Source organism: Oncorhynchus gorbuscha, linkage group LG10 (assembly GCF_021184085.1).
Source record: "Oncorhynchus gorbuscha isolate QuinsamMale2020 ecotype Even-year linkage group LG10, OgorEven_v1.0, whole genome shotgun sequence".
Lineage (NCBI taxonomy): Eukaryota > Metazoa > Chordata > Actinopteri > Salmoniformes > Salmonidae > Oncorhynchus > Oncorhynchus gorbuscha.
This window is the reverse complement of record NC_060182.1, coordinates 17940820-17968063: the sequence shown is the minus strand read 5'-3', so window position 1 is coordinate 17968063 and position 27244 is coordinate 17940820. Positions and strand designations below refer to the sequence as shown.

Sequence of the window (27244 nt, the reverse complement as noted above, 5' to 3'; positions counted from 1 at the left end):
TGTGTAGATTGTGTGTAGATTGATTAGGAACACAACTATTTAGTCCATTTTAGAATAAGGCTGTAACGTAACAAAATGTGGAAAAAATTCAAGGGGTCTGAATACTTTCCGAATACACTGCATGTATAATAAAAAAATACAATTTAGGACAATAAATTACTAAACTTACGTAAATCATTGTGGTCGGTCATATTGTCCTTTATTTCCATGTACCATAAGTGAGACTGTTTAAGCTGTGTTATAGCCTTCTCCCTGTTGAACAAGTCTGCATGTGTAAGATGTGTGTAGCCACAACATCAACAGTTGTACTATATGTGATACGTAGAATGTATGCACACATGACTGTAAGTCGCTTTGGATAAAAGCGTCTGCTAAATGGCATATATTATTATTATATTATTGATAGCTAAGTGTCTCTCCCTCTCTCTGTCTCATCTTCAGATCACAGACACCTACTCCACCGTGTGTAAACCACAGAAGAAGAAACCTTCCCCAGACCACAGCGCAGCCAAGACCCTCCCCCGCAACCACTGCTCTGGGGGTAAGAATGGAGGAGGTAGGGGAGGAGGAGCAGGAGGGAATGAGGGAGGGAACGGGGCATGGGGTGGCGGTCGGGGGATCCAGGGTGGCCAGGCCCGATCTCATGAGGAGCCCTGCTACGAGCCCGTCGGCGACAGGTCCTGCCCCCCCTGTGTGGTGGCCGAGTCGGACCCGGCGTACGCCACTATCAACTCCCACCGGAAACATGAGTGGGCAGGAACCAATAACGGTGCGCTGGGGGCGAACGCTACACTAAAGCCCAGGAAGAAGCCTCCTCAGCAGGGAGCATCGTCTCCAGAGGCCCCATGCCCCCAGGGACCTCCAGCATGCCCCCCGGCCCCTCCATCTAGGGCCTTGCCTGGTGGGGAGAACTTCTATGAGACCATCAGTGACGTGAAACAGGGGGCCAACAGTGCCAGCACCACCACCATCTTCACCTTCAACGATGGGATGGAGATGTATGTCACTGGCCTGTAGCTGAGAGACACTGGCTCACACACACACACACACACACACACACACACACACACACACACACACACACACACACACACACACACACACACACACACACACACACACACACACACACACACACACACACACACACACACACACACACACACACACACACTGGGCTGGGTTCTGATCTGTTTGGGTTCTTCTGACCCTGTCTACACCTTCTTTACGCTATGAAAGTGACTGGAAGTAATGTACATAGAGCCCCACAGTGGAGGTGTCATAATACCCATAAAACCTAGCGTTCAAACAGGGAAATGGTTCCAATCGTTTTTCTCCCATAAAGTTTTCCCATAGGAGATGTTAGAAACACTTAAAATAAGGGCTTTGTTTCATGTAGGCTTACCCTGGCGTGACATGTAAATGTTAATCTCGTACAAGGGGAATTTTACCAATATATTAGTCTCTATTTACTCTCAGATTCTAAAATGCTAATTAGGATCAAAAAACAACAAATCCATGCAATCTCCTGCACCAAGCCAAATTTGTGTCATCTCTAGCTGACACATTTGCTAACAGGTATTGAGTCAATTTAAATATTGCACCAGACAGTTCACAGAATTGTCCATTTAAAGAAATTAGCCAATTTATTCCTTACTACATTTAGCTAACATTAGATATTAAATCCAGAGATTCTTACCTTTGCCTCAATTGGGCAGTCTCGTCCACATCATCAATGCATTTGTAGTTCTTTATGATAGCCAAATTAGCAACTAATTACAATTTCATTTTTGGGGGAGAAATACAGTTAAATATATGGATAGAATTCACCTTGTCTATAGAGATTTACATGCTTATCAAAACTTACACGAAACACAGCCCTTATTTGAAATATTTCTAAAAACTCCTATGGGGAAATGTATGGTAGAAAAACAATTGGAAGCATTGACCTGTTTGACCTCTAGGTGTTGTGGGTATTATGACTCGTACTGTGATACTCCATAGCAGGGTTTCCCTAGCCCCGTTTTGGTTTTTGCCGTTTCACTACACAGCTGATTCAAATAACCAACTCATCATCAAGCTTTGATTATTTGAATCAGCTGTGTAGTGCTAGGGGAAAAACCACAACCTGTACCCAGGTGGGCCCCAGGACCGACTTTGGGAAAACCTGCTCTATAGCAATGAGAGCAACTGCTGAAATCGAGCCACAAATGTTATGCATTCTAACACCAGGTTTAAACAGTATCTCAACCCAGGGTCAGGCACCAGACCCAACCAGTGGTGGGCATGGTAGTGACTGGGGAAGCCCATATAGGGGTTCCAGGCTAGTTGAACCTTGGATAGGAGCCCCAGTTCAAGGTTTACAGCTCAAGTCATTTATCAGACACTCTTGTACACAGTAGAGCAACTTACAGCAGTAAATGCATACATTTTCTTAATTGGTCCCCCATGGGAATTGAACCCACAACCACGGCATTGCAAACACCATGCTCTTCCAACTGAGCCACACAGGACAACCTGAGGGGTTCCCCCTCATTTACACCACTGGACTCAAAGGAACCCAATCTACCCTACGTCTCTGAGCTTTACCGCAGAGCCAGTCTGGCTAACTCAGTCTGGACTGCACCCTCTCAGACTCAAACAGGTCCCAACCAGAACAGACTGAGCATCATGTTATGAACTGTGTCACTGTTCACGTTACCTTACCATTTGTGTCACATTTTACATATAGATTTATTTTTGTATAAATATGGTACCGTTAATAAAGCATGGCTTGTGTACAGAGCGACACACAATCCCCCAAAATGACATAACATGATAACACACAATAACAGACACACGTGCACACACACACACCGTATGCAAACATTGTTGTGTATGAAAACACACATTCTCACAAAGATGACAGAGAGAAGAAGTGTGTAGACTCCAGGAAGGCTTCACTTCTAAGTTCCAACCCCCTGATGACATTACCGATGACGTCACTGGTGGTAAAAAGGGTTTGACTATATTACTGATTTTAACAAGTTTAAATCCAAGCCTCAGAGACTCATGGAAGGATTAAACACAAACACATACAGACACACACACAAGCACACACACATACATATACCTTGTGCTGGGAATTATGTAATAGAAGCAGATGGGAGTCTGGGAGATTGGCTGTGATTAGCTCTCCTTAAGCAAACATATCAAACAGGTCCTCTCTCTGTTGCCGGGCAGGGCAGATATGGTTTGACTTTGAGAACAAATCTGACATGTAGCCTACGTGGACGTTAACATGCTCTGACCTGGAGGAGGCGAGCTTGGCTCCAACCCACCACTCTCCTGTACACTCTTTACTCCTTGGTATTCAAGGTAGAAGTTGCCCCTAACCACAGATACACACACTGAAGATGTCTTGTAACTGGAAGGGTCTTTGGATGAAAGTGTCATACAGCAATCACTCACTATACATCTGAAGTACATGTATCAGAGTTACAGTATACAGAGTTACAGTATACAGAGTTACAGTATACAGAGTTACAGTATACAGAGTTACAGATCTTGACCAACTTTCTGACTCTGATGTTCATCTTGTAGCGCTGTATTGAGCTCAGCCGGTTGATAGGGCAGGGTAAAATGGCCTTGTTCTTGTTGTCAGTGGTGACAGTTCAAGTGAAGCAGTGGTCCGCCTCAGGCTGCCTCACACTGTTAATTCCATCCAGAACCACTGAGCTTCAACCACAGTGACTGACCACAGAGCAACAACTGACACACTTATAGGGACAGTTTGACCCGACACCTAAGTCTTCCCTTTTCACATCTCAAAAGTGGTCTAATGTCGAGTGGAATCCAAATAACACAGGTTCTGTGGTGTAGAGCCTTATTCTCAAATGAATGGGGTTGATTGGCACAATTTGGGGGTGAGCTGTCATAAAGAGTACTGATTTGGCTATACTTTAGTCAGATTTAATTTATTGTAAGTTGTTATTCACGTTCTTTGTTTAAAATAAGCTTAACATAATGTTATTTGCATGGCAAAACACACACACACAGACATACACAATCTTGGCAGAGATACACAGTGCAAAGCCAACGGGTCATGGACACGGCGTGGGCTGGGTCGATCTTTCTCTGAAGGAGAAAGGCAACCGATTTCACAATCTCTGCCCAGGACCTATGGGGTGTTGCTAACAGTTTCTTTTATGGCCACAAGGTAATGGAGTCTTGGAGAGTGGTAGGGCTATTGGCGGTTACTGCAGTGAAGGGCGTTTGTGTAGCAGGGCCCTGATTCGCTTCACAGGCTGAAGTCAATGCCAGGACTCTACTGCTGCACTCTGGGCCGCAGTCTGTCTGTCGGTTGGAACAGCCATTGAGGGGTTGGAATCCAAAGAAAATAAAGTGTTGGGCATAAAATGACAAGTGAGCGTCTTTTGGAAGCCCCCCCAGCCTGTGCTGAAAGTTCTGTTCTATTGTAAACAAGCTCTTTCCCATGTAGCTCTTGGGGGAAATGTAATGTATGAACTGAGGAAGAAAAACAGTGACATTAGGGTTTAATTAAGGGGTGTTTTCAAGTCAAAAGGTAAAGAGGGACACAAACTGCTCAGGGACAGAGAGGTATATGAGGGATGAATAACAGTCTGGCTAACTCAGTCTGGACTGCACCCTCTGTGTTAGGCCATCTAACGTTAGGAGAGCGTGTGGAAAATGTAGTTCTATAAGATGAATAGGTGTGTATAGGTTTACTATGAAATACATCTTGTGAAATGCATTCTGTATTTTCTTAATGCACTGTTTATGTAATAAAAAAATGTTTACCTATTGTGTTTAAATAGCTTATGCCACTGCCATGGAGACGCTACTTGTACTGTGTTTAATGCTGTTGGTGCAATTTTCCTGCTTGAAACATAATGCATGTCTTTGACCAAATGAAAAAACAAAATATTGTACTACTTTATTTATTTCCTAATGTTTGTTTTCTGTTTTCCTGTTTTGTCATGGGAGAAAAAAAAAACATTCCATTTGGGGCTGAGAGAGAGAGAAAGAGACTTTCCTCTCTCCATGCTCCAAATTATGAAACTGTCAGGAGGTTGTCAGTAGGAGGGAGGAAGCACACTCTGGTTCTACTCCCTGTATTATCCTCTCTCTCTTTTTCCTCTCTTATCTCCTCTCTCTTTTCTCCTCCTCTCTGTGCTGTTAGAGATGGGCCTTTGATGGTGCTTCTTCTGAGGGACCAAGGGAGAGATATGGGGGTGGAGGGGTAGAGGGACTGCCTGGGGGTCATGCCGACCCTGCATGCTTTCAACATCAATAGTGCAGTTGTATTGGTGTATGTGATATGACCAATGACTAACAGCTGAGATGATTTAAGCAGCTTTGGGAACATATATTTTGTCATCCAGCACTGTCACTGCTAGTCTCCTGAGGAAATTCACAAACTCTTCATTCATCCCGTTTAGCACAGACTAAATTGACAAAGACATGAACGGACCAGGACCAAATAAAAGCTAAACAGTACTTTAAAGTATATTTTGAATATGCATATTATATGTATTGTGCATCAATTTATTTCTTTTTGCCTCTCAGTTTAGCACAAACATATCTGACAAAGACACGCTCACATAAATAGCCTACATTTTGAGGCAAATGGTATTATGTGAAATATTGTTGTTTTGATGTCATACAGAACTATTTCACTTGTTATTGGTTGTATGCTGAAAGACTTGATGTTAGTGGATATATTGATGGTTATCACAAATGTTGTGGTTTTACGTTGGAGCAATGATGAGCTAGCCTACTTTTCAAGAATCGCTGATGTTCAATTCTCAATGGCTGACGCTCTCTTTCAATCTATCTTGTGAATTGAAATAATGAGAAATAATGTTGATTTTGGTTGGTTTCTGTGTAGTAGGTAGAACGTCACATTGATGACGCATGTAGAGGAGCAGAAGTGTTATCCCCTATATTCATTCTACTATTTTCCAATAATTGGTTTATGGGCCTGTGAGTGGCAGCGTATTTTGGTTTTAAGATGACACAGGGTTTTAACGTGGAAAACAATATAATATAACATCATGTGAAAATGTGCAAAAGATTGTAAATGTTTTATAATCATTCATAAAATATCAGTCTCAAGTTTTTACTTTTGTAATAAAGTAGCACCTTAAAACGTGTCTGTGTGTGCATGACCATGTTGTCTTTAATGATGTTTTATGTTTGTTATTTTCTACCTGAAATAGGCCTTTGCTGGGTTGGTCGTCCACAACAAAGGGAACGCTGCCTGCAGCTAAACGTGGTCTGAGTCAGTCATGTTGTTGAGAAAACAGTAGGCCTAGCCTAATGCTGCTTTCATAACCAAGTGGCAGGGACGGCCCTAGCTTTTTTGGGACCCTAAGCAACATTTAGTTTGGGGGCCCCCCACCTCACAGGTAAAACATTTTAGTGGTCTCCCTCTTGACGGCGGAGAGAACAAATTGAAGTCTTAAATAAAAAATTCTGCCATGGGTCATAGAGAAAATGTTGTGGTTTTAAAGCACATTTTCTGCAAGTCTACACATAATAACAATTTGGTTGGAGCCCCCCTAGCGGCCGGAGGCCTTAAGCGACCGCTTATGTTGGCCTTCCAGGCCCTAGACATCGTAATTACCCGTTTGATGCATTCAGGTGCGTTGAACTCGTTGAGGAACACAGATTGGCTAATGGCAAACAAGCTGCGTCAACCATATCTGAAAGTACAGCTATCATGCTTGTAAACACATGAAAGTTTTCAAAACCATATTAATAGATAGCTTTTTATAAATAATGTTTTGTTGCATATAACTGCAGAAAGTGCTGTTATAGAGGTAATTTACTTAGTAGGGTACATCAGAGGTCAGTATGTGGGAGGAGTTGGAGCTCAGGGATGATAGACGTGTTTCCCACTAGCAATTACCAGTTGGAGGGTGTTCAAGCGGATTTTTCCCAGTTGTATATGTTAAATACCACCCTCCCACTTCGTTATGTACGCAACATAAGCCAAGTGGCAGGAGCGGAGTTTAGAAATAGCTAAGGCTACCTGGTCCATGTAACGCTTAACGTCTAATGATCTAATACACTCAATCAAATTGAATAATATAATTTTTTCTACCCTGTAAAATTTTGGTGAGTATATAGTTTTTCAAATGTTTTAATTTACCTATTTTCGTAAAACATTTTTGTTGTTGAAATTATGGTGTGGCTGGGAAAACCGTGTCATTTCAAAGTCTGTGGTTCAAGTGGAAGCTACCACTGTCAGTGCGGGGAAGATTGGCTATGCCTAGGCTACACTATACACTATAAAGTGGTAAATGAATGTGGTCCTTGGAGGCGAAGTCACACACCCACAGAGCAGACAGGACAGGCGGTAAAGGCCAGTGCTTTGAGTCACGGACTGTGGTCCTTTGGAGGCACATAACAGCCATTACTGCACACACACACATGCACACCAAGGTTCCCTCTGGCAACTTTAGCAATGTCAGAGTTTGTAATATAAATATATTTATAGAAATATCAGAACAAGCAATGTCAGAGTCCAGAATATATATATATATAGTATATACAGTGCATTCAGAAATGATTCAGACCCCATCACTTTTTCCAAATGTTATCCAAAATTGATTAAATAATATCTATTCCTCATCAATCTACACACAATACTCAATAATGACAAAGCAAAAACAGGGTTTTAGAAATGTTTGCAAATTTATTACAAATAAAAAACGAAATATCACATTTACATAAGTATTCAGACCCTTTACTCAGTACTTTGTTGAAGCACCATTGGCAACAATTACAGCCTCGAGTCTTCTTGGTTATGACGCTACAAGCTTAGCACACCAGTATTTGGGGAGTTCTCCCATTCTTCTCTGCAGATCCCTAAGGTTGGATGGGGAGCGTCGCTGCACAGCTTATTTTCAGGTCTATCCAGAGATGTTCCATCAGGTTCAAGTCCGGGCTCTTGCTGGGCCACTCAAGGACTTTCAGAGACTTGTCTCGAAGCCACTCCTGCGTTGTCTTGTCTGTGTGATTAGGATGGTTGTCCTGTTGGAAGGTGAACCTTATCCCCAGTCTGAGGTCCTGAGCACTCTGGAGCAGGTTTTCATCAAGAATCTCTGTACTTTGCTTTGTTCACCTTTCCTTCGATCCTGACTAGTCTCCCAGACGCTGCCGCTGAAAAACATCCCCACAGTATGATGCTGTCACCACCATGCTTCAACGTAGGGATGCTTCCAGGTTTCCTCCAGACATAACACTTGGCATTTAGGCCAAAGAGTTCAATCTTTGTTTCATCAGACCTTTAGGTGCCTTTTGGCAAACACCAAGCAGGCTGTCATGTGCCATTTACTGAGAATGGTTTCCATCTGGCCACTCTACCATAAAGGCCTCATTGGTGGAGTGCTGCAGAGATTGTCGTCTTTCTGGAAGGTTCTCCCATCTCCACAGTGGAACTCTGGAGCTCTGTCAGTGACCATAGCGTTCTTGGTCACCTCCCTGACCAAGGCCTTTCACCCCCAATTGCTCAGTTTGGCCAGGTGGCCAGCTCCTGGAACCAGTCTTGGTGGTTCCAAACTTCTTCCATTTAAGAATGATGGAAGCTACTGTGTTCTTGGGGACCTTCAATGATGCAGACATTTTTTGGTACCCTTCAGATCTATGCCTCGACACAATCCTGTTTCAGAGCTCTACGGACAATCCCTTCAAACCTACATAGGGCAGCAGTCTCTTAAGTGCAGGGTAGAGTATCGGGTGGTTGCCGGCTAAGTTCAGGGTTATTAACGACCTTATCATGGGGCTTTACGACTAACTAACTATCCTTCTAATGACCGTAGTAGGCCTATGTGAGCACATCAAATGAATTATTATCTTGGGATCCTTGAGACAAGGGGCTATGTGTGTGTGTTTGAGTCCCATGTCGAGCTGCCCTCTATATCCGCTACAACACTGCAAGGAATTTGTATGCAAATTTGAATGCAAATGGCTGTGGGAGTCCTGTACAAAGCAGCTAATCTTAGGAAATCTATTTTCTATTATTCAGTTTGAACAAGTGGATCAGGTTCTCTGATAATATGACTAAGATGTATCTCATTGGGATCCCCTCTACTAATCACTACTCGGGGAAGAACCAATCACACAGCGTCTGTCAGAGATAGACAGGTTGAGTGACGAATGAAGTGAGCCCCTCCTGTCTTTATAAGGTGCAACTCACCCATCCTCTGGTCATTCTCAAAAATGTCTATCTTCCTTGCTCTCTTGCGAGCAGGGAAATCAGTGATATGTCTCACTCATATTATCAGAGAACCAGGGTTATAACAGTAACCCACTTTTTTAAAAATACTTGTTTCGATGTATCACACTCTCCGAAGCCAGGTTAGTCCCAACATTAACCTCCCTCAGAGGTTCTGACAATGAGAACAGTATGTGCCAAGGAAAGTGAAGTGGCATCCAGTAGGTAGAATCACATAAATGTATGAGGGGAGGCCAAACGTGCCTCATCGCAATTCTCTTGTAAGGTGATGTCCCCCCCAAAAAAATCCTGCTCTGCCCTTCGGCAAACTATCATACAGGCAAAGCGTCAATACAGGACTAAGATTGAATCCTACTACACCGGCTCTGACGCTCGTCCGATGTGTCATGGCTTGCAAAGTATCACGGATTACAAAGGGAAACCCAGCTGCATGTTGCCCAGTGATGCAAGCCTATCAGATGAGCTAAATACCATCTATGCTCACGTGAAGGCAAGCAACACTGGAGATGTTGTTGCCTACCCTCACCACCTGGGGGCGGCCCGTCAGGAAGTCCAGTACCCAGTTGCACTCGATGAACAGCATTCTCACATAGGTATTCCTCTTGTCCAGATGGGTTAGGGCAGTGTGCAGTGTGGTTGAGATTGCATCGTCTGTGGACCTATTTGGGCAGTAAGCAAATTGGAGTGGGTCTAGGGTGTCAGGTAGGGTGGAGGTGATATGGTCCTTGACTAGTCTCTCAAAGCACTTCATGATGACGGAAGTGAGTGCTACGGGGCGGTAGTCGTTTAGCTCAGTTACCTTAGCTTTCTTGGGAACAGGAACAATGGTGGCCCTCTTGAAGCATGTGGGAACAGCAGACTGGTGCACGGCTGGGGATGCCGTCTGGGCCTGCAGCCTTGCGAGGGTTAACACGTTTAAATGTCTTACTCACCTCGGCTGCAGTGAAGGAGAGTCCGCATGTTTTCGTTGCAGGCCATGTCAGTGGCACTGTATTGTCCTCAAAGCGGGCAAAAAAGTGATTTAGTCTGCCTGGGAGCAAGACATCCTGGTCCGTGACTGGGCTGGATTTCTTCTTGTAGTCCGTGATTGACTGTAGACCCTGCCACATGCCTCTTGTTCTGAGCCGTTGAATTGAGATTCTACTTTGTCTCTGTACTGACGCTTAGCTTGTTTGATAGCCTTGCGGAGGGAATAGCTGCACTGTTTGTATTCGGTCATGTTACCAGTCACCTTGCCCTGATTAAAAGCAGTGGTTCGCGCTTTCAGTTTCACGCGAATGCTGCCATCAATCCACGGTTTCTCGTTAGGGAATGTTTTAATCATTGCTATGGGAACGACATCTTCAACGCATGTTCTAATGAACTCGCACACCGAATCAGCGTATTCGTCAATATTGTTATCTGATGCAATACGAAACATATCCCAGTCCACGTGATGGAAGCAGTCTTGGAGTGTGGAGTCAGCTTGGTCGGACCAGCGTTGGACAGACCTCAGCGTGGGAGCCTCTTGTTTTAGTTTCTGTCTGTAGGCAGGGATCAACAAAATGAAGTCGTGGTCAGCTTTTCCGAAAGGAGGGCGGGGCAGGGTCTTATATGCGTCGCGGAAGTTAGAGTAACAATGATCCAAGGTTTTTCGACCCCTGGTTGCGCAATCGATATGCTGATAAAATTTAGGGAGTCTTGTTTTCAGATTAGCCTTGTTAAAATCCCCAGCTACAATGAATGCAGTCTCTGGATAAATGGATTCCAGTTTGTTAAGAGTCAAATAAAGTTCGTTCAGAGCCATCGATGTGTCTGCTTGGGGGGGATATATACGGCTGTGATTATAGTCGAAGAGAATTCTCTTGGTAGATAATGTGGTCGATATTTGATTGTGAGGAATTCTAAATCAGGTGAACAGAAGGATTTGAGTTCTTCTATGTTTCTTTCATCACACCATGTCTAGTTAGCCATAAGGCATACGCCCCCGACCCTCTTCTTACCAGAAAGATGTTTGTTTCTGTCGGCGCGATGCGTGGAGAAACCCACTGGCTGCACCGCCTCCGATAGCGTCTCTCCAGTGAGCCATGTTTCCGTGAAGCAAAGAACGTTACAGTCTCTGATGTCCCTCTGGAATGCTACCCTTGCTCGGATTTCATCAACCTTGTTGTCAAGAGATGTGCCCGTCTCCGGAGTCTGACCAGAAGACCGCCTCGTTCCCCTCTTTTTCAGAGTTGTTTTTTTTGGGTCGCTGCATGGGATCCATTCCGTTGTCCTGTTTGAAAGGCAGAACACAGGATCCGCATCGCAAAAAACATATTCTTGGTCGTACTGATGGTGAGTTGACGCTGATCTTATATTTCAGTAGTTCTTCTTGACTGTATGTAATGAAACCTAAGATGACCTGGGGTACTAATGTAAGAAATAACACGTTTCCTAGGAACGCGAAGCGAGGCGCCTATCTCTGTCGGCGCCGGAAGTTTGGATTTCAGGGATTTCTGTCATCCAGTATAGAATGATTCTTATATTAGCTGCCCAGTAATAATATTAAAAGTTTGGAAGTGCTAGACCACCCTGGGGGCGAGACCTCTGCAATACACTCGTACTTATCCAAGGGTTTTTCTTGTTCCAGATAAAAGCAGATGTCAGTTTATCTATGGAGATAAAAAAAACAAATGTCAGAAAGATAGCAACACATTGAAATAAGTATAAAAACGTATGTAATATATTCATTTTAACAGTGTTAATTCTTCCACCCAAAGGAAATGAAAGTAAATCACAGCGTTCAAGGTCCTGTTTCAGGCATATGATCAAGGGAGGGAAATTGGCTTTATAGATATCTTTGAAATTGTGTGTGACCCAAATTCTGAATTTTTCCTATTTCCATGTAGTCACTCTGAAGGGTACATGACGAAAAACATATTTGCGTGGTAGAAGGATTAATAGGCATCAATTAACTTTTATACCCGTATATTTTAGCAAATGTCTTTAGTAGAAACTCGATCTCTGGAAGACCAGTTAAAGGGTTAGACATATATAATAGCATGTCATCCGTATAGAGTGAAACTTTATGCCCTCTTCGAAAATCTTTGATAGTGGTGTTTTGTGATGGCAAACAGCTGAGGGGATAGAGCACAAACCTGTCTTGTCCCATGTCGAAGTTGGAAATAGGATGATAAGTTTTTATTTGTGCGCACTGCAGCCATAGCGGAGAAAGAAAATACTTTGATCCAGGACTTAAAATTGGGACTGAATCCAAATTATTTGAGATTATAAAGTAATTAATCCCACTCCACCCTATCAAATGCCTTCTCAGTATCAAGTGATAACAATATCTGGAGTGTCAAATGAAGAGGGATTATAAAGTATGTTATAAAGACATCTGATGTTGAAAAAAGAATGACCATTTTTTAATGAAACCAGATTGATCTGTAGAGATAATGGAGGGAAGGACTGACTCAAAACGGCAGGCAATCATCTTAAAAAGCCTATTTACATCGCAATTCAGTAAAGAATTTGGCCTATATGAACCACTCTCAAGAGTTTACATTTTTTTCAGGATAAGTTATACACATGCTTGTCTCATTGTTGCTCAAATACAGAAAGCAAGAGAGGGGAGAGTTGATCTGAGATTATTATTTTTTTGCTAGGAAATCTATTGGGTCCAGGGGATTTACCACACTACATACATTTTTATTGCCAACAGAATCTCTTCTACAGAGACTGTTCTTCTAATTCAGCAGCTATCTCAGGTTCAACTGTTGGAATATCTAAACTCTCAAAGGTGTCGAGTAATGTAGCAGTACCAGCAGATTCCGAAGTGTATAATTGTGAGTTTAAAAAAATAATAATAATAATAATTTCACCTTTATTTAACCAGGTAGGCTAGTTGAGAACAAGTTCTCATTTGCAACTGCGACCTGGCCAAAATAAAGCATAGCAGTGTGAATAGACAACACAGAGTTACACATGGAGTAAACAATTAACAAGTCAATAACACAGTAGAAAAAAATGGGCAGTCTATATACAATGTGTGCAAAAGGCATGAGGAGGTAGGCGAATAATACAATTTTGCAGATTAACACTGGAGTGATAAATGATCAGATGGTCATGTACAGGTAGAGATATTGGTGTGCAAAAGAGCAGAAAAGTAAATAAATAAAAAACAATATAAAAACAGTATGGGGATGAGGTAGGTGAAAATGGGTGGGCTATTTACCAATAGACTATACTATGTACAGCTGCAGCGATCGGTTAGCTGCTCGGATAGCTGATGTTTGAAGTTGGTGAGGGAGATAAAAGTCTCCAACTTCAGCGATTTTTGCAGTTCGTTCCAGTCACAGGCAGCAGAGAACTGGAACAAAAGGCGGCCAAATGAGGTGTTGGCTTTAGGGATGATCAGTGAGATACACCTGCTGGACCGCGTGCTACGGATGGGTGTTGCCATCGTGACCAGTGAACTGAGATAAGGCGGAGCTTTACCTAGCATGGACTTGTAGATGACCTGGAGCCAGTGGGTCTGGCGACGAATATGTAGTGAAGGCCAGCCGACTAGAGCATACAAGTCGCAGTGGTGGGTGGTATAAGGTGCTTTAGTGACAAAACGGATGGCACTGTGATAGACTGCATCCAGTTTGCTGAGTAGAGTGTTGGAAGCAATTTTGTGGATGACATCGCCGAAGTCGAGGATCGGTAGGATAGTCAGTTTTACTAGGGTAAGCTTGGCGGCGTGAGTGAAGGAGGCTTTGTTGCGGATTAGAAAGCCGACTCTTGATTTGATTTTCGATTGGAGATGTTTGATGTGAGTCTGGAAGGAGAGTTTGCAGTCTAGCCAGACACCTAGGTACTTATAGGTGTCCACATATTCAAGGTCGGAACCATCCAGGGTGGTGATGCTAGTCGGGCATGCGGGTGCAGGCAGCGATCGGTTGAAAAGCATGCATTTGGTTTTACTCGCGTTTAAGAGCAGTTGGAGGCCACGGAAGGAGTGCTGTATGGCATTGAAGCTCGTTTGGAGGTTAGATAGCACAGTGTCCAATGACGGGCCAAAAGTATATAGAATGGTGTCGTCTGCGTAGAGGTGGATCAGGGAATCGCCCGCAGCAAGAGCAACATCATTGATATATACAGAGAAAAGAGTCGGCCCGAGAATTGAACCCTGTGGCACCCCCATAGAGACTGCCAGAGGACTGGACAGCATGCCCTCCGATTTGACACACTGAACTCTGTCTGCAAAGTAATTGGTGAACCAGGCAAGGCAGTCATCCGAAAAACCGAGGCTATTGAGTCTGCCGATAAGAATATAGTGATTGACAGAGTCGAAAGCCTTGGCGAGGTCGATGAAGACGGCTGCACAGTACTGTCTTTTATCGATGGCGGTTATGATATCGTTTAGTACCTTGAGTGTAGCTGAGGTACACCCGTGACCGGCTCGGAAACCAGATTGCACAGCGGAGAAGGTACGGTGGGATTCGAGATGGTCAGTGACCTGTTTGTTGACTTGGCTTTCGAAGACCTTAGATAGGCAGGGTCTATAACAGTTTGGGTCCAGGGTGTCTCCCCCTTTGAAGAGGGGGATGACTGCGGCAGCTTTCCAATCCTTGGGGATCTCAGACTATATGAAAGAGAGGTTTAACAGACTGGTAATAGGGGTTGCGACAATGGCGGCAGATAGTTTCAGAAATAGAGGGTCCAGATTGTCAAGCCCAGCTGATTTGTACGGGTCCAGGTTTTGCAGCTCTTTCAGAACATCTGCTATCTGGATTTGGGTAAAGGAGAACCTGGAGAGGCTTGGGCGAGGAGCTGCGGGGGGGGGGCAGAGCTGTTGGCCGAGGTTGGAGTAGCCAGGCGGAAGGCATGGCCAGCCATTGAGAAGTGCTTATTGAAGTTTTCGATAATCATGGATTTATCGGTGGAGACCGTGTTACCTAGCCTCAGTGCAGTGGGCAGCTGGGAGGAGGTGCTCTTGTTCTCCATGGACTTCACAGTGTCCCAGAACTTTTTGGAGTTGGAGCTACAGGATGCAAACTTCTGCCTGAAGAAGCTGGCCTTAGCTTTCCTGACTGACTGCGTGTATTGGTTCCTGACTTCCCTGAACAGTTGCATATCACGGGGCTATTCGATGCTATTGCAGTCCGCCACAGGATGTTTTTGTGCTGGTCGAGGGCAGTCAGGTCTGGAGTGAACCAAGGGCTGTATCTGTTCTTGGTTCTGCATTTTTTGAACGGAGCATGCTTATCTAAAATGGTGAGGAAGTTACTTTTAAAGAATGACCAGGCATCCTCAACTGACGGGATGAGGTCAATGTCCTTCCAGGATACCCGGGCCAGGTCGATTAGAAAGGCCTGCTCACAGAAGTGTTTTAGGGAGCGTTTGACAGTGATGAGGGGTGGTCGTTTGACTGCGGCTCCGTGGCGGATACAGGCAATGAGGCAGTGGTCGCTGAGATCCTGGTTGAAGACAGCGGAGGTGTATTTGGAGGGCCAGTTGGTCAGGATGACGTCTATGAGGGTGCCCTTGTTTACAGAGTTAGGGTTGTACCTGGTGGGTTCCTTGATGATTTGAGTGAGATTGAGGGCATCTAGCTTAGATTGTAGGACTGCCGGGGTGTTAAGCATATCCCAGTTTAGGTCACCTAACAGAACAAACTCTGAAGCTAGATGGGGGGCGATCAATTCACAAATGGTGTCCAGGGCACAGCTGGGAGCTGAGGGTGGTCGGTAGCAGGCGGCAACAGTGAGAGACTTATTTCTGGAGAGAGTAATTTTCAAAATTAGTAGTTCAAACTGTTTGGGTATGGACCTGGAAAGTATGACATTACTTTGCAGGCTATCTCTGCAGTAGACTGCGACTCCGCCCCCTTTGGCAGTTCTATCTTGACGGAAGATGTTATAGTTGGGTATGGAAATCTCTGAATTTTTGGTGGCCTTCCTGAGCCGGGATTCAGACACGGCAAGGACATCAGGGTTAGCAGAGTGTGCTAAAGCAGTGAGTAAAACAAACTTAGGGAGGAGGCTTCTGATGTTGACATGCATAAAACCAAGGCTTTTTCAATCACAGAAGTCAACAAATGAGGGTACCTGGGGACATGCAGGGCCTGGGTTTATCTCCACATCACCCGCGGAACAGAGAAGGAGTAGTATGAGGGTGCGGCTAAAGGCTATCAAAACTGGTCGGCCAAGAGCGTTGGGGGCAGAGGATAAGAGGAGCAGGTTTCTGGGCATGGTAGAATATATTCAGGGCATAATGCGCAGACAGGGGTATGGTGGGGTGCGGGTACAGTGGAGGTAAGCCCAGGCACTGGGTGATGATGAGAGAGGTTGTATCTCTGGACATGCTGGTTGTAATGGGTGAGGTCACCGCATGTGTGGGAGGTGGGACAAAGGAGGTAACAGGGGTATGCAGAGTGGATCTAGGGGCTCCATTGTGAACTAAAACAATGATAACTAACCTGAACAACAGTATACAAGGCATATTGACATTTGAGAGAGACATACAGCGAGGCATACAGTAATCACAGGTGTTGAATTGGGAAAGCTAGCTAAAAATAGTAGGCGAGGCTAATCAGCTAGCACAACAAACAGCAGGTAAAATGGCGTTGACTAGGCAACTGGGCCGACAGATAAAACAAACAAGCAGAATGGAGTACCGTGATTAATGGACAGTCCAGTGTGCGTCAGCTATGTAGCCAAGAGATCAGTGTCCAGAGGGAAGCGGTGGATGGGCAGGGAAGCTGGACTGGCGAGTGTTATCCAGGTTTAAAAAGAAACTAACAATGACTAAATAGCTTGTAGCTAGTTAGCTGGTTAGCGTCTGGAGGTTCTTGAGTGAGTCATAAAAATAAAATTAAAATTAAAAGCAATAGCGATTCCGTATCACAGTTGGTGAGGCAGGTTTCCGGAAGGTATAAACAAAATCAAAATCAAAAAGAGATAGAAAGTAAATGGGTTCAGAGAGTGTTTGGGACGCGGTGTTTCAGACGGTTAGCAGGCCTGTGCTATCAAGCTAACAGTTCGTAGGCCCGGGCTAGACAAGCTAGCCGTTAGCAGGCCGAATTAGCAAGCAGGGAGATAGCGAGGGCTAGAGAGTTAACCTTTGGGGGACGTCGCGATGGGGTGAGTCTGTTTATTCCTCTTCATGCGGTGACATCGACAGACCGGTCGTGGGCCCGGGTAATTGTAGCCCAGGAGTATGCTACAGGTGCTCTAGTACGCTAGGTGAGCTGGAGACACAGCGTTTCAGAAAGCTCGCGGGCCTTGGCCAGCAGATGGATCTTTGGCGATGTCGCAACGGAAAAGCTTGTTGAAACCACCTCGGACGATTATGTCGGCGGACCAGTCGTGATGGATCGGCGGGGCTCCGTGTCGGCAGTAAAGGGTCCAGGCCAATTGGCAAGAGAGGTAATGTTGGACCTCTTCGGCTAGTCGGGGGATGGGCTTAGCTCGAGGCTAGCTCAAGGCTAACTGGTGCTTGCTTTGGGGCAGAGACGTTAGCCAGGAGTAGCCACACGGATTGCAGCTAGCTAGTTGCGATGATCCGGTGTAAAGGTTCAGAGCTTGCGGTAGGAATCCGGAGATGTGGTAGAGAAAAAGCAGTCTGATATGCTCTGGGTTGATGTCGCGCTGGTGTCCTAGTTAGCTTTGAAGACCGCTAGCAGTGGCTAACTGAGTACTAGCTAGTAGCTAGTTAGCTGGCTAGCTTCTGATGGGGGTTCCGGTTCTAAAGTATAGAAAAAGCAGATCCGTACCACATTTTGGGTGATGCGGGTTGCAGGAGAGTATATTCAGCCTATAGTTGGAAAGTGAGTTTAAAATATGTACGAAATATATACAGAAAAAAAACGAGGAAAACTATATTTACACCAGACAGGACGGGACAAGACAAAACACACGTCCGACTGCTACGCCATCTTGGAACTAAAGTAACAGTTATGAAAGCTTGAATTGACCTCTAAATGATCATTACATTTGTTACAGAGATTATCAGTTATCTCAGGTACAGTATGGTTTGATTTGCGGTTCTCTGCATCTGGTGTGCTAGCGTTTTCCCTGATTTCTCTCCATGTTCCAAATGAGAGTAGAGATTTAGAAATTAGATTTTCAGCTTGTCGAGTTGAAAGAAGATCAAACTCTGTGTCACGCCCTGGCCATAGAGAGGCTTTTATTCTCCATTTTGGTTAGGCCAGGGTGTGACTAGGGTGGGCATTCTATGTTCGGAGTTGCCAGAGCCGCCCTCCTGTCCGGAGTTGCCAGAGCCGCCCGTCAGTCCGGAGGCGCCAGAACCGCCCGTCAGTCCGGAGCTGCCAGTATCGCAGCCCCTCAGTCCAGAGGCGCCCCTCAGTCCAGTGGCGCCCCTCAGTCCAGAGGCGCCCTTCAGTCCAGTGGCACCCTCTAAGAGGGTCTTCAGTCCGGGGCCCGCTGCGCCACCTAATTGGGCCAAGACTGAGATGGAGCGGGGTCCACATTCCACACCCGAGCCGCCGCCGTAAGGAAGGCCCACCCGGACCCTCTCCTTTGAGTCAGGTTTTGCGGCCAGAGTCCACACCTTTGGGGGGATACTGTCATTCTCTATTTTGGTTAGGCCAGGGTGTGACTGGGGTGGGCATTCTATGTTCCTTTTTCTATGTTTTTGTATTTCTTTGTTTTTGGCCGGGTATGTTTCTCAATCAGGGACAGCTGTCTATCGGACAATACTTAGGTAGCTCTTGCTCTTGCGGGTAGTTGCTTTCTGTTTTGTGCTTCGCACCTGATGGAGCTGTTTCGGTTGTTCTTTTTGTTACTTTGTATTTGGTGTTCAGTTCTATTTAATAAATGACGAACACGTACCACACTGCGCTTTGGTCCTCACCTTCTTTCACCAATGGCCGTTACACTCTGTCTTAATTGTCAAATGTTGTTTAATCTAAATCTGTGGATGAAGAGTGTGAATATGCCATATTCAAATCCAATTTTAAGTTCCCCTAGGCGTTGAATATTGCACTTCCTTAATCTTGCACTGTACGAAATAATTTGGCCCCTTAGATAAGCCTTCATTGATTCCCATACTGCTGTAGGAGACATTGCAGGGGTTTGATTAAGCTTGAGAAATAGTTAAATTTGAGATGATATAAGAGCAACAAAGGTTTCTTCTGATGGAAGTAGTGAGTAAAGCCGCCAAGGGCAAAAATTAGGCTGTGTATTCGGTATAAGTAATTTCATAGTAAGAGGAGAATGATCCGAAATGACTATAGCTTGGTAATCACACTCTGTGATAAATGGCAGAAGTGTATTGTCTAGGAAAAAGTAGTCTATACATGAGAAGGTTCTTATGAACTGGTGAGAAAAGATAATACTCCCTAGCTATGGGATTGCAAAAACGCACATGTGAGATATGCCATATGTCTTAAGAAATAGTCTTTTATGAAGGTGATATCTTAGGAGAGTTACGATCCAGTTTGGGCAACAGTATACAATTCATATCATATCCATATTTGGTAATCGAGAATATACATTTGTGAAGTATGAACTGTTATCCCAGTTTGGCGCGTAAATGTTAGCCAAGATAACAGGTGTATGATACAGTCTTCATACTACAATAATGAAACGGCCTGCTGAGTCTGCCTCTACACTTGACATTGCGAATCGTATGTTTTTACTAATTAAAATGGCTCCTCCTCTAGTTTTAGAATGAAAATGGGAATAATATGATTGACCTTTTAAACGAGAGTGGTCGAAAGTGCGGAGATGTTTCTCCTGAAGAAAAGCAATATCTACTTTAAGGTGATTTAAATGAGAAAGAAACGTTTTACGCTTTACTGGGTGATTTAAAGTTTTAACAGTCCAGCTATCAAAAGTGACCGAGCAACCAGCTGTCCCTCTCATGACATTATGCCTAGCCATGTAAAGTCAGGTGGGAAAAGGATAGATGCCAGATTACAATAACAACTGATCCATTAAACATTTATCCAAAAATAGCAATTAAAAAACATTGAAGAAGAATAAAAAACATAAACAAACAATACTCTGAAGTCTGGTATGACAAATAAAACCCACAGTGGTCACCTAATAGAACAAGGTAACCGCTAATACCCACGCAAAGATATCCACACATGATGTGCTTGTATTGGGGAGCACTAAACCTATCAAATAGCAAGCCATGTTGAAATAGAGAAGGATTTAAAACAAGTTGCGCATAATAAATAACAAATACTTATTTACAAACCAAAACTAGGCTGTTTTAAGAGAAAGTATAAAACTTTTTATAAATCACATTTTACAGCAATTACCACTAAGTTAGCAGCAACCTCTTTAGATATTACTTAACCTAAAAATAGAACTGTGCTTTATCTACCCTGGATACTGGTACCACCGGAGAAATAGAAATGAGCAGCTTCACGGTAATAAAATAAAATGTAAACACAAAAGGATAATTGACTCACCACAACTAAGGCACTGACATTACCTAATACTAACAATATCAACTGATTCCACTGGAAACGCTAAACAGTATCTACAAAAGAGAGACTCTGTCTGCAGTGGATTCAAATAAAATAAAATAAAATGTTTTTGGTCACATACACATGGTTAGCAGATGTTATTGCGAGTGTAGCGAAATGCTTGTGCTACTAGTTTCGGCAGTGCAGCAATATCAACAAGTAATCTAACAATTCCACAACATCTACCTAATAAACACAAATCTAAGTAAAGGGATGGAATAAGAATATGTACATATAAATATATTGATGAGCAATGACCGAGCGGCATAGGCAAGATGCAATAGATGGTATAAAATATAGTCTATACAGTGGGGAGAACAAGTATTTGATACACTGCCGATTTTGCAGGTTTTCCTACTTACAAAGCATGTAGAGGTCTGTAATTTTTTATCATAGGTACACTTCAACTGTGAGAGACGGAATCGAAAACAAAATTCCAGAAAATCACATCGTATGATTTTTAAGTACTTAATTAGCATTTTATTGCATGACATAAGTATTTGATCACCTACCAACCAGTAAGAATTCCGGCTCTCACAGACCTGTTAGTTTTTCTTTAAGAACCCTTCCTGTTCTCCACTCATTACCTGTATTAACTGCACCTGTTTGAACTATTTACCTGTATAAAAGACACCTGTCCACACGCTCAATCAAACAGAATCCAACCTCTCCACAATGGCCAAGACTAGAGAGCTGTGTAAGGACATCAAGGATAAAATTGTAGACCTGCACAGGGCTGAGATGGGCTACAGGACAATAGGCAAGCAGCTTGGTGAGAAGGCAACAACTGTTGGCGCAATTATTAGAAAATGGAAGAAGTTCAAGATGATGGTTAATCACCCTCGGTCTGGGGCTCCATGCAAGATCTCACCTCGTGGGGCATCAATGATCATGAGGAAGGTGAGGGATCAGCCCTTTTATACAGGTAAATAGTTCAAACAGGTACCATTAATACAGGTAACGAGTGGAGGACAGAGGAGCCTCTTAAAGAAGAAGTTACAGATCTGTGAGAGCCAGAAATCTTGCTTGTTTGTAGGTGACAAAACACTTATTTTCCACCATATTTTGCTAATAAATTAATAAAAAATCCTACAATGTGATTTTCTGGATTTTTCTTCTTCTCATTTTGTCTGTCATAGTTGAAGTGTACCTATAATGAAAAGTACAGGCCTCTCTCATCTTTTTAAGTGGAAGAACTTGCACAATTGGTGGCTGACTAAATACATTTTAGGTTGAGAGCCATGGTTGAGAGCCATGGTGCACACTTCTGCGCCCAGCCCGACACAGTGTACGATGATAGTGTACGACGAGACAAGGATATCCCTGCCAAACCCTCCCTAACCCAGACAACGCTGGGCCAGAGCCTGGGCTCAAACACAGAGTTCAACAGAGCCTGGGCTTGAACCCCTGCCTTAGACCACTGCGCCACCTGGGAGGCCCAGCTATGTGATTATCATCAGTCTCCCCAATAGGCCCAGTGGTTGCCAAACTTTTGATAGTCCAGTACCCCTTCAAACATTCAACCTCCAGCTGCGTACCACCTCTACCACCAGGGTCAGCGCACTCTCAAATGTTGTTTAAATGTTTAAAAAATGTTTTAAAATAAATGTGAATCACATTTTTATTTGGTGTACCCCGACCGCATTGCGAACTCACTATGGGAATACCTGGCTAGGCTATATGATTATCTTGCTGCAACATAAATGCAATTGTTACATTGTAATAACGTTGTAATAAAACTGCAACAATGTAGCTGCTTCAATTCGGGAAACAATGTAAGCAGGACTAACCGAACATTCAGCAGCACTCGTTGTAACCACGACCACTATTGCTATTACACTGATAAAATGGTATAGGCAAACCTATATGGTTAATAAAAACATGGCATGGTAAAAATGGTAGTTGCACAAACATATCAATTTATTAATGTTGCGCTTTGGAATATTCTGTAGCCTGAAGAAGTAAGGCTAAATGCATAGGCTACACTGCACAGACATAGGCCCCCACCTTCGACTTTAGCGGAGCATACAGTAAATCTAGGCCTTGGCTGGCTACTTGTTGTTTTCATTTCTCCCTTTTCACCGGCCGGCCGGCAAACTGGAGCGACACACCTCCATTATCTTCACACACAAAAAAGTGAGTGACACATTCCAAACTACCCATTGGCTTCTGGCTTGCGATGGCAGCGGACCAATAGCAGTGAATTGAAGGCGGTGCCTTGTGAATCTCGCCTGGCTGCACGCGCAGGGGAGTGGGGGCGTGGCATTTTTTTGAGGAAAAAAAGCTAAACAATCTTTAATCTTTCAAATTGACTGTGTCGGCTTTTTAACTTGTCTCGGCTGGTGGAGAAGTCCATACCTTAGAATAGTGGTAACACACGGGGATCCACTCAAGACAGGCCTGAATGTATTTTCTTCCAAATTTCTGCACGAAAAGGTATAGAAAGCGGGTAATCTTTCTTTAGTCACCACTTCGGTCCCACGATGAATTCTAAACGTTTGCTTGACATGTCTCCGGCTGAAATACTGGTCGGGGGCGCTTCGAAACAAGCCGGTATTGACCAGCATGCAGAGGGTTCCAAGGGAAGCGAAATGAGTGTCACCACTACTGACAGCGGTGTCATTCTGGCGTGCAGGAGCGGGCCCGCATCAGGAGCAGTTTTCTGCACAATCGTGCTAGACGATGGCTCTTTGAGAGAATGTACAAACCAGGACATCATCCTCAATGGGAATGACCTGTCGTCAGGGAGAGAAAAATACGCGCACCAGAAAATAGTAGGTGCTATTACACTGTCATATCCATTGCATGCTGGACTTCATGAGTATTTTTCTTTGCAGTGAGTTGGTTAGATTAAAAGCAAGTGTGTAATGTGTTATTCTTCTTCCCCCTATTCAATTATATATCAATCGAGTTTTCACATTAGCACACTGTTGCATACACCGGGGAAACAAACTACAGAACTACAGAACCAGCCACTCTGACTTTTCTAATGACATGAATCGGTTACTTTTTAAAGTGAAAATATAGGTCAGGCAGGCTATGCGTCTAACCCAAGTTAATTATAGCCTAAATGCAACTAGTATGTATGACGAATATAATCTGTTAAAATGGCGGCTCATTGCATGTTCAAAGTTTAAAGGAAAAAGGGCTGGGACTCCAAACTAATTTCCCCTCCCCCATAGCGACCGCTTTGCCTGCCAGAATTTCAGCAGGGAGGCATCGAGACCAATGATTCAGATAATATACACTAGATGACTGATTGGGGGCGCTGTGTTGAATCCGTCTATTCACTCCCCCACATTTCAATCGTTTAGCAGATGCTCTTAACCAGAGCGACTTACAGTAGAGTACATACATTTTCATACCCCACAATTGTAACAAATATTTGGAAGCTATAGAATTGCATTTATTCATATCTACATTATTTTTGCCATATTTATTATATTACAGAAGCCTTAATGTATATATGAAAAATATATAAAAACATTTTCCTTAAAGTATAATTTTTAGATCTTACAAATGTTACTGTCCCCACTACAAAAAAAAACATAAATACCTGTCATTTTCTTCTTGAAACATTGAATTGAAATACTGTAGAATTGCATTAAATCCTATGGAGGACTGCTCCTACTGGGAAATGCCAATATGGCCGACCGGTGGCTTCAACACCTCTTAAAGTCCAACATATAGCATTAGAAATCCACGGTTTATATACATCATTGACCAAGACCCTGCTTTGAAGTGAATAAAACTATCTACAAGTGTTGCTTGATATTATTATTATTATTTAAAACAACAATGCATGTCAGATATGTTGTATTGTCCCAAGACATCAACACACCCCCATATAGAAATTAGAGAGTGGACAATGTCCTACCAGTGAATTTCTAGGGGATGTCATATCCCTAAACGTTTTTTGAGAAACCGTCATTTTTGTTTAGCCATCCTACATGCTATCACTTTGTTTGGTATTATAGCCTATTGTCAAAGTGTTGTCAGATGGCGTGTGAGCGGGAGGATTACACGGGGTTAATGTGCTCCGTGAAGGGACTGTTCAACAGAATTACAAAATAACTTATTGGTTTCCTTACCCTGTAAGCAGTCTTTTGACAAGATATGACAGCAATCTATGCTTTGGTTTAGTGTCCCTGGCACTGTTTCCACATGCAAAAGTTTTTTTTGCGTTTGTGGCACAAATTCCATTCAAGTCATGGGACAGATATTAGAATTTTCTTGTTGCATTTTTGAGCTTCAGGATCAATTTGAGATACTTTTAGATGATTTGGACATGATTAGGTCAGTCAAATTACTGCGGTCACTGTTATAATCATTTCATATAAGCATTTCACTGTAGTGTTTTACACCTGCTGTATCCTGTGCATCTTAGGTGAAATTGCCATGGGGGACGGGGGGACATGTATGTCCCAAAATTAACAACAGGTCGATTCTCCCCCCCCAATAGGCTCAATTCTTTCAAATCTAAAACATCATTACATTTCTTTGTTGGTTGGGGGCCCCTTGGAGTTCGGCGGTTCCCCAGATAGCATACTGTATGAGTAAGTCTTAAGCAATGGAAAAAATGTGTAGAATTGTAGGAAATGAGCTTTAACGGTCGTTAGGACACGAAGAACTGTCCAACTCCTCCTCCTTCTCAATTTTCCAACAGAAATGGGGTGTGCCTTTAGTGGTGCATCGATGTGTCATTCTGGTCATGCACAGCTCAACCAACATAGGTAGTTCATTAGCTAAGCTAGAGCATTAAGCACAGTATATTTAATTACACTAACTACGTTTCCATCCACAGTTTTAATGCGAGTAAAGTCATACCGTATAGAAAAAAATCACGACAGCTGTGAAGGAAACAGGTCGTTTCGGTACAACTTTTGAGATGCTGACAGATAATTTATTAGTTCAACATGATGGGATCTTGTTGTGTCGGTAAAATGTATTATGTGAGAAAGGGTGTTGGAAAGGCCTTGATGTGCAACTATTTATATAATAACCATGATATCAAAGTAAACTTGGAGTCACGCGATGGTATGGTGTGTGCTCCTCCCAATATCACTCGGGAAACCATGCAGTTTATTAGGCTACAGAATAATGAAATAAGTTATGATGAACTTCACAGTCTTATTTTGGTGGCATGATGATCGATGCTTGACTGCCGTTTGACAAATAAAAATGTTCTCACTGCTATCCATAAGAATCTCACCATGGAGACTAGCCTACCAGCACAGCTTCTCACACTGTATCTGCCAGATGTTGGTTAGAATGTACGTTCCAAGACTAGCGGAGGCACATTTGCTATTTTTAACGAAACAGTTGTTGTTGCAAAACTATCGGTAGAGCTGAAAAAAAGTTGGTAGTAGAGCAAATGATCTTTCCTCTCTACCCAATGGCAAAATGTGTAGAATTCTAGAAAATTAGCTGTTTTCCCCTAAATATATTTATTGGGTGGTTGGGGGCCTTCCATTTATCCTAACACTTTAAATAAAATCTCTGCTCCATGTCAAAATGTGTCAAAATGCAGAAAGTTAGCTGTTTTCCCAAAAATATATTTCTTGGGTGGTTGGGGTGCTTCTACTTATCCTTCCACTTATACTGTGTTTTACCCCTCCATATACCCCTCAAAATACCCCTTAAAATACCCCTTAAGAGAGGCATAATAAGTCAAACTGTGTAGAATTGCAGGAAATGCGGAGGACCCCTCAGACGGCCCGTCTACTGTTCACCCCTCGGACAGCCCGTCTACTGCCCCTCCCCCCATTATCTACACTACAATTTCACCATTACTGTGCATTTGACAATACAACTTAAAACTTGAAAATATTTGGTGAGCAAAGAAATTATATTAGTAAAAATGAATACCTCCTATATATAGGGGCAGTACTCACTGAGTGTTGATATTGTGAACCAATGTTATGTATTTTTACCTCCTGTTTCAGGTAAAAAGGTAAGGGTAGGGATAATGGTTAAGGTTAGGGTAGGTGTTAAGTTTAGGATAATGGTTAAGGTTAGGGTAGGGATAATGGTTAAGGTTAGGGTAGGTGTTAAGGTTAGGGTTAAGGTTAGGGTAGGTGTTAAGGTTAGGATAATGGTTAAGGTTAGGGTAGGTGTTAAGGTTAGGATAATGGTTAAGGTTAGGGTAGGTGTTAAGGTTAGGATAATGGTTAAGGTTAGGGTAGGTGTTAAGGTTAGGGTTGAGGTTAGGGTTTAGGGTAGGGTAGGTGTTAAGGTTAGGATAATGGTTAAGGTTAGGGTAGGTGTTAAGGTTAGGATAATGGTTAACGTTAGGGTAGGTGTTAAGGTTAGGATACTGGTTAAGGTTAGGGTAGGTGTTAAGGTTAGGGTTGAGGTTAGGGTTTAGGGTAGGGTAGGTGTTAAGGTTAGGATAATGGTTAAGGTTAGGGTAGGTGTTAAGGTTAGGGTTAAGGTTAGGGTTTAGGGTAGGGTAGGTGTTAAGGTTAGGATAATGGTTAAGGTTAGGGTAGGTGTTAAGGTTAGGGTTAAGGTTAGGGTTTAGGGTAGGGTAGGTGTTAAGGTTAGGA

General features: G+C 43.4%; 2 protein-coding genes across 4 annotated transcripts in view; both read left to right on the top strand.

Moving 5' to 3' along the window:
• Positions 1–6170, top strand: part of LOC124045610 — a 131771-nt gene extending 125601 nt beyond the window's left edge. Inside the window, exon 9 of the mRNA XM_046365022.1 lies at positions 442–6170. Coding sequence (XP_046220978.1) covers positions 442–1017 — 576 coding nt within the window. The 3' untranslated portion in view covers positions 1018–6170. The remainder of the gene's footprint in view (positions 1–441) is intronic.
• Positions 6171–22941: 16771 nt separating this feature from the next.
• Positions 22942–27244, top strand: part of LOC124045609 (zinc finger protein 704-like) — a 117177-nt gene continuing 112874 nt past the window's right edge. For all 3 annotated transcript variants that reach the window (XM_046365021.1, XM_046365020.1, XM_046365019.1), the window contains exon 1: positions 22942–23470. In XM_046365021.1, coding sequence (XP_046220977.1) covers positions 23180–23470 — 291 coding nt within the window. In that variant the 5' untranslated portion in view covers positions 22942–23179. The remainder of the gene's footprint in view (positions 23471–27244) is intronic.